The sequence below is a fragment of the Girardinichthys multiradiatus genome, chromosome 1 (assembly GCF_021462225.1).
Source record: "Girardinichthys multiradiatus isolate DD_20200921_A chromosome 1, DD_fGirMul_XY1, whole genome shotgun sequence".
In the NCBI taxonomy this organism is placed as follows: domain Eukaryota; kingdom Metazoa; phylum Chordata; class Actinopteri; order Cyprinodontiformes; family Goodeidae; genus Girardinichthys; species Girardinichthys multiradiatus.
The window spans coordinates 24,985,496-25,000,273 of record NC_061794.1 but is presented as its reverse complement, the minus strand read 5'-3'; the positions used below and the strand labels follow the sequence as shown (position 1 = coordinate 25,000,273).

General features: G+C 40.5%; 1 protein-coding gene across 1 annotated transcript; it reads left to right on the top strand.

The window, feature by feature from the left end:
• Positions 1-1,036: 1,036 nt before the first annotated feature.
• Positions 1,037-14,518, top strand: slc26a10 (solute carrier family 26 member 10). Its single transcript, XM_047391209.1, has 18 exons — positions 1,037-1,516; positions 3,937-4,047; positions 5,432-5,589; positions 5,703-5,867; positions 5,962-6,114; positions 6,204-6,286; positions 6,374-6,521; positions 6,625-6,738; positions 7,682-7,759; positions 7,840-7,935; positions 8,228-8,334; positions 11,820-11,889; positions 12,080-12,262; positions 12,367-12,421; positions 12,505-12,593; positions 12,676-12,730; positions 12,837-12,943; positions 13,026-14,518. The coding sequence occupies exons 1-18, from the start codon at positions 1,252-1,254 to the stop codon at positions 13,062-13,064; spliced, it is 2,076 nt and encodes a 691-aa protein (XP_047247165.1). The 5' UTR covers positions 1,037-1,251; the 3' UTR covers positions 13,065-14,518.
• The last annotated feature ends 260 nt before the right edge of the window (positions 14,519-14,778 follow it).

Sequence of the window (14,778 nt, the reverse complement as noted above, 5' to 3'; positions counted from 1 at the left end):
TTGACACTCTTAGGCACCCGTTCTTTTCAAACCCATTCTTTTAAGCAATGTCAATGCTTATGATTAAACTATGTACCGCTCAAGCCCAGTAGTGTTTTCTGTTTCAAAGCACAACATGTCCAGCGTGTGTTAAAGATGCTTGGCTGTGAATGTCGCATGGCGTGCCGCTCCACATTTATGTTCTCTTTAATAGCTTTTCTATTAATAGATCCTTCCACCTGAACTGTGAATCACTGAAGCTCCCCCAATGTTCTACCAAACCACCGGGGGTTTAATTGTAGTATAAGTCGGTTCTTCAAAGTATTGACTCGGGGGGGCTAAATACAAACTCAGTAATACTTTTCATATATTTATATTAAGTTTCCTTCCACTTCACATGCATTACTTTATATTGGTCTATCATATAAAATCCAAATAAAATACAATGAAGTTTGCAGATACAACTTGACAAAATGTTAAAACGTTATTCGGAAGGCCACTCATGCATGCCCTCAAACAAACACACACACACACACACAACCTCATTCATCTTCTTTACCCCTCGTATTTGTTCAGAGCTCTCATGTTTTCACTCATCTCCAACAAAGAACATCTCACTCATCAAATACAATCTCTGCCCAGAGTTTAGGTGAGGTTTGATCTATGAACCAGGTTTCCATGTGTGATTGAGTTTCACAGAGGTCTCATGGGTACCTATGCATGACTCTTTTGTTTTTTTTAACCTCATGGTTACACAGTTTAAACCTCCCATTACAGACATCCATCCCTCTTGGAAATGAACCCCTTGCTATAAGACAAGGTTTGAGGTTACACCTCACCTCTACCAACAATACAACTTTGATCTTCTCGGACGTCTCAGAGTCCTACACAATGTTTCAACTGTGCTTGGTCTAAATTTGTACCTACCACTTAGCTGTGCATTGGAAAGTGTGTGTGAGTGTTTGGCTTTTTTTCCTGCACCGCGAAAAAACCTTTAGCAGTAGGACCCAGAAAATCTCTGCAGGCATAACTCGATGGGTACACCTTTATGATGTCTGAGGCAGGGCCTAAGATGAGGAAAAAAAAGTTAGTTAGTACTGTAACCAAAAAAAGTTGAGTTTTAAGCCATGTCATTGGCTGAGGAGAATCTGTCAGGAAAATGCAATGGCTCGCTGAGTCAGGAGGAGTCTGACCATATATTTATTGCAACTTAAAAAAACACACCTACACTAATTCAGCCGCGGCGCCCGCAGGGACAACCATCCTCACGACATGAGCGCTCCAGTAGCTGTATACAGGAACATCTACACGGAGGACCGGTTCAAGCAGGCCTACGGCTCCGATGACAACGCGACTGGAAGTCTGCGGCTGCGGGAGAAACTGGCCGGGAAGTGCAAGTGCTCAAGGCGAGGATGCCTTCACCTGCTCAGGGAGCGAGTCCCACTTTTCAGCTGGCTGCCGAGATACAGACTGAGGAAATGGATTTTAGGAGACGCTATAGCTGGACTGACTGTTGGTATTCTTCATATTCCGCAAGGTCTGTGAACTTAATTTAATAGTAATACCAATGCCAATTACAATAGGCCCTTGCAGTTTTCCTGGTCGGGCCTAATAATAATAATAGTATTAATTAGCTTGAGTATGCAAAAAACTGTTAGTTTGCATCTCCTAAAAAGCATTCTTAATAATAATAATAATAATTATTATTATTGTTATTATTATTATTATTAGTACCACGTATTTGTATAAGAATAACATAAAAAAATTATTTATTAAATATTTTATTCAGAAATGCTAACATCAGTTTTCTGGAGTGAGACTTAAACTTTTCCTGTATTTCTCACTCTCTCACTCTGCCCTTAAAGATAAGTCTCACTCTGGATAAGGCACACAAAGCTAAACCATTTATTCTTACACTGCTGGTCAATTTAAATATGAGCCAAGGAAATAATAAATATGTAAGTGTGAAACAACAGACAGTCTTATATTCTAGGTTCTTCAAAGTAGCCACCTTTTGCTTTGATTACTGCTCCGCACACTCTTGGCATTCTGTTGATGAGCTTCAAGAGGTAGTCACCTGAAATGGTTTTCCAACAGTCTTGAAGGAGTTCCCAGAGATGTTTAGCACTTGTTGGCCCTTTAGCCTTCACTCTGCGGTCCAGCTCACCCCAAACCATCTCGATTGGGTTCAGGTCCGGTGACTGTGGAGGCCAGGTCATCTGGCGCAGCACCCCATCACTCTCCTTCTTGGTCAAATAGCCCTTACACAGCCTGGAGGTGTGTTTGGGGTCATTGTCCTGTTGAAAAATAAATGATGGTCCAACTAAATGCAAACTGAATGGAATAGCACGCCGCTGCAAGACGCTGTGGTAGCCATGCTGGTTCAGTATGCCTTCAATTTTGAATAAATCCCCAACAGTGTCACCAGCAAAGCAACCCAACACCATCACACCTCCTCCTCCATGCTTCACGGTGGGAACCAGGCATGTAGAGTCCATCCGTTCACCTCTTCTGCGCCGCACAAAGACACGGTGGTTGGAACCAAAGACCTCAAACTTGGACTCATCAGACCAAAGCACAGATTTCCACTGGTCTAATGTCCATTCCTTGTGTTCTTTAGCCCAAACAAGTCTCTTCTACTTGTTGCCTGTCCTCAGCAGTGGTTTCCTAGCAGCTATTTTACCATGAAGGCCTGATTCACACAGTCTCCTCTTAACAGTTGTTCTAGAGATGTGTCTGCTGCTAGAACTCTGTGTGGCATTGACCTGTTCTCTAATCTGAGCTGCTGTTAACCTGCGATTTCTGAGGCTGGTGACTCGGATGAACTTATCGTCCACAGCAGAGGTGACTCTTGGTCTTCCTTTCCTGGGGCGGTCCTCATGTGAGCCAGTTTCTTTGTAGCGCTTGATGGTTTTTGCAACTGCACTTGGGGACACTTTCAAAGTTTTCCCAATTGTTCGGACTGACTGACCTTCATTTCTTAAAGTAATGATGGCCACTCGTTTTTCTTTACTTAGCTGCTTTTTTCTTGCCATTATACAAATACTAACAGTCTATTCAGTAGGACTATCAGCTGTGTACTGTATCCACCTCCTGCACAACACAACTGATGGTCCAAACCCCATTTATAAGGCTTGAAATCCCACTTATTAAACCTGACAGGGCACACCTGTGAAGTGAAAACCATTTCAGGTGACTACCTCTTGAAGCTCATCAACAGAATACCAAGAGTGTGTGGAGCAGTAATCAAAGCAAAAGGTGGCTACTTTGAAGAACCTAGAATATAAGACATATTTTCAGTTGTTTCACACTTTTTTGTTCAGTATATAATTCCACATGTGTTAATTCATAGTTTTGATGCCTTCAGTGTGAAGCTACAATATTCATAGTCATGAAAATAAAGACAACTCTTTGAATGAGAAGGTGTGTCCAAACATTTGGTCTGTAGTGTGTATATATATATATACACACTACAGACCAAAAGTTTGGACACATATATATATATATATATATATACATATATATATGGAGCCAAGAAAGAAAGAAACAGGGGTCCCGGGCTGTTATGAGCATCTTTTTGATGTGTGCATATGTTGGTTTTGTGAATCTTTCAGCCACCATAAATTTGTGAAACACATTGCTATTCTGGTTTGAACCTGTTCATCTGCTCTGTTATTGTCATTATTTTTACCTCACTCTGGACCCTGTCTGACTACAAGCTCCACTCAGAAATATATTGTTGCTTTTATGACCCTGACTGAACACCTTGTTAACTGTTATGGTAATCTATGGCTATATTTCAAGTTTATTGTCCGAGCTTACTTTAAAATTTCACCTTATAATATACACGTTACTTATTTTTATTGACTTTATTTATTTATTTTTAATATGGGAAGTTGAAAAATCAAAAAGGAGACAAATGAAATGGTCTCAATTTATTTACCTATTTCTAAACAGGTATGGCCTTTGCTTTGCTTACATCAGTGGCTCCGATTTTTGGCCTCTACACCTCCTTCTTCCCAGTAGTCATGTATATGATTTTTGGCACTGGCCGCCATGTTTCCACAGGTAAAACCATCTACATTTTATCTCTTAAAAAGTGCCTTGCTAAAGTATTTCTACCTGTTTAACTCTTCCACACTTTGTAACATTACAACCACAAATCTTAAAGTATTTTTTGGGGATTTTATGTGATAGACCAACACAAAATAATGGCTACTGTGAAGTGGAAGGAAAATAATGCATGGTTTTCAAAATTCAGTCTTGATGTGGAATGCATTAGTATTTATTCACCCTCTATCAATACTTTGTAGAAACATATTTTACTCAAGTTGCAGCTTCAAGCATTTATTTGGGTATTCTGTACATGTATACCTTTCTATACGAAAAAAAAAAACACAAGCAGAGTCAGATTGGTTGGGGAGCATCTGTGAACATCTATTTTCAAGCCTTGATACAGATTTTCAGTTGGATTTAAGTCTGGGTTTTGACTTCTAATATTGTACTGTAGATCTGGTTGTCTGTTTATGGTTGTTTTCCTGCAGGATGGAGAACCTTGGCCCAGTCTCAAGTCTTTTACAGCCCGTAACAGGTTGTCCTCCAGGATTGCCCTGTTTTCAGCTCCATCCATCCTCCAGCCACCATGATGTTTCACTCTATCAGCCTTAATACACCATTATGGTGTTAGTTTTCTGCCGGTTTTCTAGCATTTTGCTTGCCGACTAGAAAGTAAAATTTTTATCTATTTTAACCAGAACATCTTCATGGCTTGTGCCAAACAATGAAAAGAATGGACTTAGAAAACTTACACTGACAATAACCTTCTTTTTGCCACTCTTACTGAAACTTCAGATTTGTGGAGTGAGCAGCTACTTGTCCTATCATTAGACAGTGAATCTCTGCAGCTCCTCCAGAGTTACCGTGGGCCTCTTGACTGCTTTGATTAATGCTCTTCTTACCCAACCTTTCAGTTTAGGTGGACGGCCACATCTTGGTAGGTTTGCAGTTGTGTCATACTCTTTTCATCTTCAGATGATGGATTGAACAGAGCTCTGTTAGATCTTCAAAGCTTGGCATATTGTTTAATAATCCAACCCTACTATAAGATTGTCCATAACTCTATCCCTGACCTATGTGCTATGTTACACGGTGTTCTTAATGCTGTTTGTTTACTAATGTTCTCTAACAAACTTCTGAGCCCTTCACAGAACTGCTGTGTTTGTGCTAAGTTTGGGTGACTTCTCAAAGCTTTTGGTTGTGCTGGATTTTAGTAAAAGGGGCTGAATAAATTTGAAGGCCACATTTTAGGAGTTTTACAACATTTGTGTTTGTCTATCACAAGAATCCTAATAAATAACATGGAAGTTTTTAGTTGTAACATGCAGTACATGTAACATGCATTGCAGTACATCACAGGCTCTCCAGTGTTGCTGACAAGACTTTGTCTCCAAAGGTACCTTTGCTGTAGTGAGCCTGATGACCGGTTCTGTGGTGGAGCAGCTGGTTCCAACTCCTCTGGCCTTCAACTCCAGCTCGTCTGAAGCAGCAGACTTAGAGGCCCAGCGGATTGGAGTGGCTTCAGCTGTAGCACTACTATCAGGAATCATCATGGTACGACAGAAACTTAAACAGTGTTGTATTTTGCAGCCCACATGGAATACTATGTCTTGGTGAGCATCAGACTTGATTCCCTGACTCTCGTGATTTATCCTGCTTTGTCCCAGCTCTGCATGTTTGGTCTTCAGCTTGGCTTCCTCTCTACCTACCTGTCAGAGCCAATTGTTAAGGCTTTCACCAGTGCTGCTGCCTTCCATGTTACCGTCTCGCAGCTGCAAAGCATGCTGGGCCTGAGACTCCCTCGCAACACTGGGTCTTTCTCTCTCTTCAAGGTGAACTGTGCTCCTCAATCTCATGCTGTCTAAAAATTAAATAGATACAAATAAGCATAGAGATTTCAGTTTTATCACTTCTTTGTGGGCTCAGACTTTAGCCTTAGTGATGGAGAACCTGTCTCACACCAACATGGCCGAGCTGCTGATCTCTGTGGTGTGCCTGGCTGTACTGGTCCCAGTTAAGGAGGTCAACACACGTTACCGGCACCGCCTGCGCACACCCATCCCTGTGGAGATCCTCATGGTTAGTCAGTTGATTCCTAAAGGATAACAGTTATTATTTACTCTATAATAAACAAGTTTTAATTTATGATTTCATGTTCTGCTCTTCAGGTGATTATTGCTACATGCGTGACATATTTCTCCTCGCTAGATTCCAGTTACAACATTGAGATAGTTGGCCATATCCCCGCTGGGTAATCTTTTAAAGGATAAAAACTGAAGAACTTATAAGCTTTTTATTGTAGTTTTTTAACAGAATCAAACACTTCTTCTATATCTAGATTCCCAAAGCCTCAGTTGCCTGCTTTCCACACTTTCCCAGCCATTGCTGGAGACACGATTGCCATAACGTTTGTTGGATATGCTGTGTCTGTCTCCCTGGCGATGATTTATGCTGACAAACATGGATATTCTATACATCCCAACCAGGTAAAACCCAGGAACGCCACTCCTGCTTACTGAAACATTCCATCTGATCCTGACCATTATGTGAACATTTTGTATTAACTCTATATGTGTTTTTTTTTTCTAGGAGCTGCTAGCTCATGGGATCTCCAACACCGTATCCTCCTTTTTCACTTGTTTCCCCAGCTCAGCCACTCTGGCCACCACCAACATACTGGAGAGTGCTGGAGGATACACACAGGTAGGGTGCATGTTGTACAATAATAATCATTTAACCCTGTGCTGTTTTTGAACATCTGAACTGAGGTCTTTAGTCCAGACAGGTTACACTAAAAGAGGAATACTGTTATGGATTCCCTTTATGCAAACAACTATCTTTAAATGAAATGCTACTTTAAGCAATCAATAAATAAATTAGAAAATCATTAAAATTGTATTTGTTTTAATGGTTAAAATGTTCAGTTGGTATGTAGATTCGTTACGCAGTGAGATACATTTTAGGCATTTATTTCTGTTCATTTTGAGGATTATACCATGCAGATTCTAATAATACATAAGACCAAAAAAAAAATTTATTTTGAATGCAAAAATGTTAAGTTATTTTCATGCTGTGGTCTATGCAATCATGGGAAAGACTGCTGACTTGACAGTTGTCTAGGCGACATTCTCTGGCACTATCCAAAGGGAGGTAAGCTGCAAAAGATCATCGCTTAAGAAGCTGGCTGTTCACAGAGCGCTGGATCCAAACAAATCAACGGAAAGTAGAGTGTTATGAAAAAGTCTAGTTAATAAGATGCACAAGCAATGGGTATAACTGCAGTCTTGAAGGAATTGTGAAGCCATGGTGATTCAGATGTTTAGAGGAGAATTAACCCGGGGCAGCTGCTACAAGGATTATTAGCCTCATAACTGGGACGTCTGCTCTACTGCTACGCCATGTGCCACTCCTGAACCAGCAGCAATATTAGAAGTGTCTTAACAGGAATAAGCATAAAAAGGACTGGGTTGTTGATCATTGGTTTGTCCTCTTTTCAGAAGAAAGGAAATTTAGCATTTAGTTTGCAAATCAAGGACAAATAGTCTGGAGGACATAGAACAATGTATATCATATTTTATTTAAAATAAATTAAGTCTTTCAGTTTCTATAAAATTATACATACATTTATGTGTTCGTGTTCTTGCAGCTCTCAGGCCTCTTCACCAGTCTGGTTGTCTTGATTGTCCTCCTTGTTATTGGACCCCTGTTCTACTTCCTTCCCAAGGTGTGCACAAGTCTCACAAGTACATGAAGAAGCAAAGGAAGCAGGATATTTAAACTCATCCTTTCTGTCTCTCCCCGCAGGCAGTGCTGGCATGCATCAATGTTACCAGCCTCAGGCAAATGTTCTTGCAGTTCCAAGACTTACCCGAGCTTTGGAGAATCAGCAAGCTTGACTTTGTAAGACTGTTTAATAGACATTTTTATGTAGAAAAATGAGAAAAGAGAGAAAGAAAACTGTTTAATATTGTAGCTGGTTTGGCTGCTGGTGAACTGATGTGTGCACCTTAAACTTAGGAGTCAGAGTTGTAAGGTTTTTGGAAGTAAATATCTTTCCAGTATATCAGTTCAATAAATACATTGCTTTTATTAATCAAGTCGTATAACAAACATATTATTTACTTGCATTGATATGTACATTTACAATGTGATTTGCTAAGTTTTGTGGTGATTTTGTGTCTGTCTTGAGTAGATGGTTTGGGTTATAACCTGGCTGTCTGTGGTGGTACTGAATGTGGACCTTGGCCTGGCAATTGGGGTGCTTTTCTCTATGATGACTGTGATTTGTCGAACACAAAGGTACAGTTTCTATTACCTGCCAGCAAATATGATTAAATCCAGTAACTTAGGCTCAGTTCTGTTTTTGCCAATCTACAACTGACCATTTGAGGTGTATTGTTGAGATTTTATGTATAGATAAAATAATGCTTCATTTTTATTTTTGAAAATAGTCCTCAGTCAATCAGTCATTTTTTACTGCTTCTTCCATAGAACATAAAATCATTATCTCCAGTAGTCTGTGGGTAGGAGGGTACACCCTGGAGAGGTCGCCAGTCCATTGCAGGGCAACACAGACACATACAGGACAAACAACCATCCACACATTTAGTCACACTTAAAGGAAATGTAGAGAGACCAGTTAACCTAACAGTCATGTTTTTTTGGACTGTGGGAGGAAGCCGGAGGACCCGGAGAGGACCACGCATGCATGGGGAGAGCATGCAGACTCCATGCAGAAAGACCCGTGGCCAGGAGTCGAACCTAGGACCTTATTGCTGCAAGGCAACAGTGCTACCAACTTTTTTTGTTTGTTGCAAATAACTTTCTTAAATATGTGATGTGCATTTGAATTGACCCTCTTTCTTCCAAAACTCAATAATGTGATCCAGTGCAACCAGTTGCCTCCAGAAATCACCTAGTAAATAGAGTCCACCTGTGTATAATTTAATCTCAGTAAAAAATCCAGTTGTTCCGTGGAGGCCTCAGAGGTTTGCTAGAGAACATTGGTAAACAAACAGCATCATGAAGACCAAGGAACCCAGCAGACAGGTCAGAAAGACAGTTGAGGAGCATGTTAAAGCAGGATTGTGTTATAAAACAATATTCTAAGCTATAAACACCTCTCAGAGCACTGTTCAATCCATCATCTGAACATGGAAAGAGGCACATCTGCAAGAGAAGCAGCAAAAAGACCCATGGTAACTCTGGAGAAGATATAATTCAATTCAATTCAAAAATACTTTATTAATCCCAAAGGGAAATTAAATGTTGTTGTAGCTCATTATGAAGGTTTCCTAAAAGAGCCGTTGTAGATGCTGATGGCTGTGGGCAGGAAGGATCTCCTGTAGCGCTCCGTCTTACAGCAGATCTGAAGAAGCCTCTGAAGACACTCTGTTGTTGTAGGACAGTCTGATGAAGAGGATGCTCAGGGTTCTCCATAATGTTCTTCATTTTATGAAGAATCTGTCTTTGCACAATGATCTCCAGAGGAGTCCCCAGAACAGAGCCAGCCTTTTTTATCAGCTTGTTGAGCTTTTTTAAGTCCATGTCTCTGATGCTGCTTCCCCAGTAGATGATGACAGAAGAGATCACACTCTCCACATCAGACTTATAGAAGATATGCAGCATCTTGCTGCAAACACCAAAGGACCTAAGCTTCCTCAAGAAGTACAGTCTGCTCTGTCCCTTCTTGTAGATGGCTTCACAGTTGCAGCTCCACTCTAGTCTGTTGTCCAGGTGAACACCGAGGTATTTATACTCCTCCACCACCTCCACTTCTTCTCCCATGATAGAAATAGTTTTTGACTTATTCCTGTTTCTCTTAAAATCTAAAATCGTCTCCTTTGTTTTAGTCACGTTCAAAATGAGATGATTGTTTTCACACCATGCCACAAAGCGGTCCACCACCTTCCTGTACTCAGCTTCTTGTCCATCTCTGATCTACCCCACAACTGCAGAATCATCCGAGTATTTCTGCAGATGACAGGAGTCTGTCTTGTACTAGACGTCTGAGGTGTACAGAGTGAAAAGGAATGGTGAGAGTACAGTCCCCTGTGGTGCTCCTGTGCTGCTGACTACCTGGTTAGACTCACAACCCTTCAGTCTCACAAACTGTGGTCTGTTTGTCAGGTAGTCTTTGATCCAGGAGATTGTTGAGGCCTCCACCTGAGTCTTCTGGAGTTTCTGACAAAGTAAATCAGGTTGGATTGTATTAAATGCACTGGAGAAATCAAAGAACATGATCCTCATAGTGCTACTGGCTTTGTCCAGATGACAGTGGCTTTGTTGAAGCAGGTGTATGATGGCATCTTCAACTCCAACTCCACAGCGATAAGCAAACTGAAGGGGGTCCTGATGGTTTACTGTTTGCTTACTCAGGTGGGCCAACAGGAGTTTCTCTAGGACCTTCATGATGTAAGATGTCAGGGCAACAGGTCTATAGTCATTGAGGACTGATGGATGAGTTTTCTTTGGTACCGGAATAAGACAGGAGGTCTTCCACAACACCGGAATCTTCTTCTGGGCCAGGCTAAGGTTGAAGAGGTGCTGCAGAATCCCACAGAGCTGCTCTGCACAGGCCTTCAGGACTCTAGGGCTGACATGATCTGGACCTGCAGCCTTATTCCGATTCAGTCTCTCCGGTTGCATCTTCACTTGATTTCTTGAGACACACAGGTGGAAGGTGGAGGCAAAGGAAGCATCAGCATCTTCTGATATGGTTGAAGGCAAACATGTAGAAGCAGAAGGGTCCATGGCTAAGGTGGAAGATAAAAAATGTGAGGTGTTACTGGACAGCTGTGGGTCCTGTGGGTCAAAGGAGGGTGGAATGTCTGTTTGGCTGTGAGCAGGAGAGGAGGATGTGAAGCTTGTTTCTGAACTGAACCTATTGAAGAATGTGTTCAGTTCATTGGCTCTGTCCAGACCTCCATTGGTCTGATCATCCTTCTGCTTGAAGTTTGTGATCTTCTTCATCGCTGTCCACACATCTCTGATATTGTTTTGCTGGAGCTTGCTCTCCAGCTTCTTCTTGTACACCTCCTTGCTGTCTCTTATCTTGACTTTAAGTTGCTTCTGTAAACTCTTCAATAATTCTCTGTCTCCCTCTCTGAAGGTTCTTTTTTTCTTGTTAAGCAGGTCGTTCAGGTCACTGGTGATCCAAGGTTTGTTATTGGGGAAGCATCTCATGGTTCTGGTGGAGATGATGTTATCCACACAGAAGTTTATATAGTCGGTTACACACTCAGTTATGGCATTGATGTCCTCTCTATGTGGCTGGCACAGTGCGTACCAGTCTGTAGCCTCAAAGCAACCTTGCAGAGCTTCTTCAGCTTCCTGTGACCATTTTCTCACAGTCCTCTTTATTACAGGTTACCTCTGAACAAGGGGCCTATATTTCGAGCAGAGAAAAACAAGATTGTGATCTGATTTGCCTAGAGGAGGTCTTGCTGTAGAGATGTATGAGTCCTTGACATTTTCATAAAACAAATCCAACATTTTGTTTTCTCTGGTAGAGCAGCTGACAAATTGTTGAAACGTTGGAAGTGTAGCAGAGAGTGAAGCAGGGTTAAAATCACCAGAAATTGCCACAAAAGCATTGGGGTTTTTGTATACGGAAATAATTTGTATACGGAAATTATACGGTATAATACGGAAATTCATAGGACAGTTTGGAGGAAGACAACAATGGGAAAACCTTTTAAAGTTGTGACAAACTGTGAAAAAATTCAAGGGGTGTGAATACTTTTACAAGACACTGTTTAAACAGCCGATTCATGCCTTCACAGGGCTGACTGCTCAGTTCTTGGGTGGGCGAGCAACACAGAAATATACAGACCCATGGAGAACCACAGCAAGGTGAGTAAAGCTTATAATCCTTTCTTTCACCTGTTGCAAATGAATGATCCACTTAAAGTTAAAGTCAATGTGTCTGAAAGTATCCATCAAATGAAGGAAATTCCAGCAACACAATCACTTTTGATCTGAAAGATGATTCGATAGGAGTTTATCAAAACAATACAGATAAGATGTTTATTTCTTCATCCAGTGCTATGAAGTGCCTGGAGTGAAAATCCTGACATACAACGGGCCCATTTACTACGGCAATCGCAGCTTCTTCAGGGAGAAAATGAGCAGGGTGCTGGGTCTCACACCAGAAAAGATCCGCAGTCGGGAAAAGGCCAAGAAAGCTTTGGAGAAACGGGAGAGAGAGGCCTGTGTCAGCAGTGTGGTATGACTCATTAATAACCATTAGTTAAATATAAAATATCTAAACGGCATTTGATACAAATTGATTCAGCTGTCTTCTTGTTTTCTCCCTATACTGGTGTTTAGGAGAGAGGCATTGCAAACACATCATTTTCCTCAGTAAATGAGTTCTTTGAATCAGGTATGTAGTTGCTTTGTAAAGTCACTGAGTCTGAAATGTCTTGCCTTGCAGTCATTAAGATTCTAGGCAATTTCTCCCTGCAGAAACATCAGAAAAAGATGTGCAGGCCGTGCTGATTGACTGTAGTAGAGTCATATTTGTTGATGTTGCTGGAGCCAGACTCTTCACACAGGTTAGTTTGCAACAAAAGGCAACAGTTACATCTCATCTTACATGGTTCTCCAGAATCTTTGATATTTTGTGACCTTTTGCAGATGTGCACCGAGTGCCAGAAAATTGGAGTCCATCTGTATTTAGCAAATTGCAACGGTAAGGCTTTTTTATTGTTAGATATTTCTTTCTCATAGGTTTTTCACTGGTATATTACAGTGTAGAGCAACATGTTTTAAGTGTGCTTGTCTTTGTCTTGTTCCAGAGAATGTCTTAAAGATCCTCACGTCAAGTGGCCTGATGAGTCACATGAATCCTCAACATATTTTCGTCACCGTTCATGATGCTGTTCTGTATATTCAGCAGCAGAGGGTAAAAATCACAATCTCTTTCAAAATAATTAGAGAATAAATTATTGTTTACATTTAAATAACACTGTTGTCCTCTGTTATAGGAAAAACCTCTAGAGACCAACCCAACAGTTTGGGTATGAACCCGGAGGACAGCGCTGAGTCTTGCTCAGCTCCAGTTTCTGTGACTCAGCTGTTAAGGAGCAGAAAACAGCTGGTTCAGACTGTACTGTATGGGAGTATTTCAAAGAAACAGTAGCCACTTGTAGCAACATTTTATACTTATAATAGTAACATTTCAGCATTAGCAGTTCCTTTGCAGATATCACACTCCCTGCTGGCACCATTAAATCAATTCTAGCTGGGGTTAATTAAAGGAGAGGCAGTTCCTCAACACTAAAACTCCTAATCCAGAGTTTTAGCTGGAGAAGTTATTTTAAATGACCTTTAAAATCTTCCAGCAGCTTTGATGACAGTGCATTATTATGACAACTGTGTGGAGTTAAACTACCACTGTACATCACCCCGAACACACCGTCCCTTTGGTGACACATGGTGATGGCAACATCATGCTGTGGGCATGCTCCAGCAGGGTGTGATGGTGAGATGGCGGGAAGATGGATAGACTCAAGTGAAGGGAAATCCTGGAGGAAAACCTGTAAGTAGCTGCAAAATACTTTGGGCAGATTTAATCTAGACAATCACTCTAAACATACACGTAGAGTTCAAATTAAATGGCCTGCTTATGTTTTTAGAATGGCCTAGTCAAAGTCTAGTCCTAAATCCACATCAGAATCTATTTTGCACAGAAGAAAGGGAAAAAATATTCAGTGTTTAGATGTGCAAAGCAGGAAGAGTCACACCCAGAAAGACTTCTAGCTGTAATTGCAGAAAAAAAAAACATTGAAACAGGGGTGCTTAATGCAACAACACACTTGATAAAGGACAGTTGCACAGCCATCTAGTAGCTTTTATAACAGTATTTATATTTAATATAAATTGATAATGAATTGTTCATCTTCATATAGGAACTACTGTCAATAAATATTAAATGGAAGATTTCTTCCTATACTTTTGGGTTAATACAGGTCATAAAAAAGTGCCTTTTTTCAGGGGGTTGAAAGAGGTTAGTGTAGAATGTGAAGCATACCAACTTTGTCAGATTTTGAAAAGGGATGAGGAGGATGCTTTGTATTCACTTAGATAATGAAAATGTGTGACTCAAATATGAAAATTAAAGGAAAAAAGCAACAAAACACTGATTCAAATCTGAAACAATGGCAGGAGAGCTGTTTACTGTGACAAAGACAAAAACATAGTAATTGCGTCCACAGAGTTGTTACAGTACTAATAAAGATGCAGTGTAAAAATAATAAAATGCAACTTTATGTCTTCTTTTCTTTTTATTAGTTTTTATGAAAGTCAATTCAATTAACCTTTTGTGATGTGTTGCCTCTTTTTTGCCATGCTGCTGCCCCCTGCTGCCCAACAGCTGTTACTTCTACAACCAAGATTAATCCTAAAACCTTGACCTGAAAATACTAGTCTGGTTTGAGTTTAAAACCATAATAAAAAATAAAGAAATGTGTAATTATGACCTTGCTGTATGTCTGATAACCAAGTTGATCATATTATTTATTTCTTTCTTTTTTCCTGCATATTTTAAGGAATCCTCCTGACATGGTACCCGCTGGGGTTTTCCCTTTAAAGCTCAAAGAGTATTTCACTAATTGGCAGGAAGTAGTCCACTTCAATTAGGACACGATGTATGAGCATGTGGCCAAATGTTTATTAAGCCAGATTTTACAGTCAGACATTTTAAAAATGAGCACAAATGGAGGGGCATTAAAAAACAAC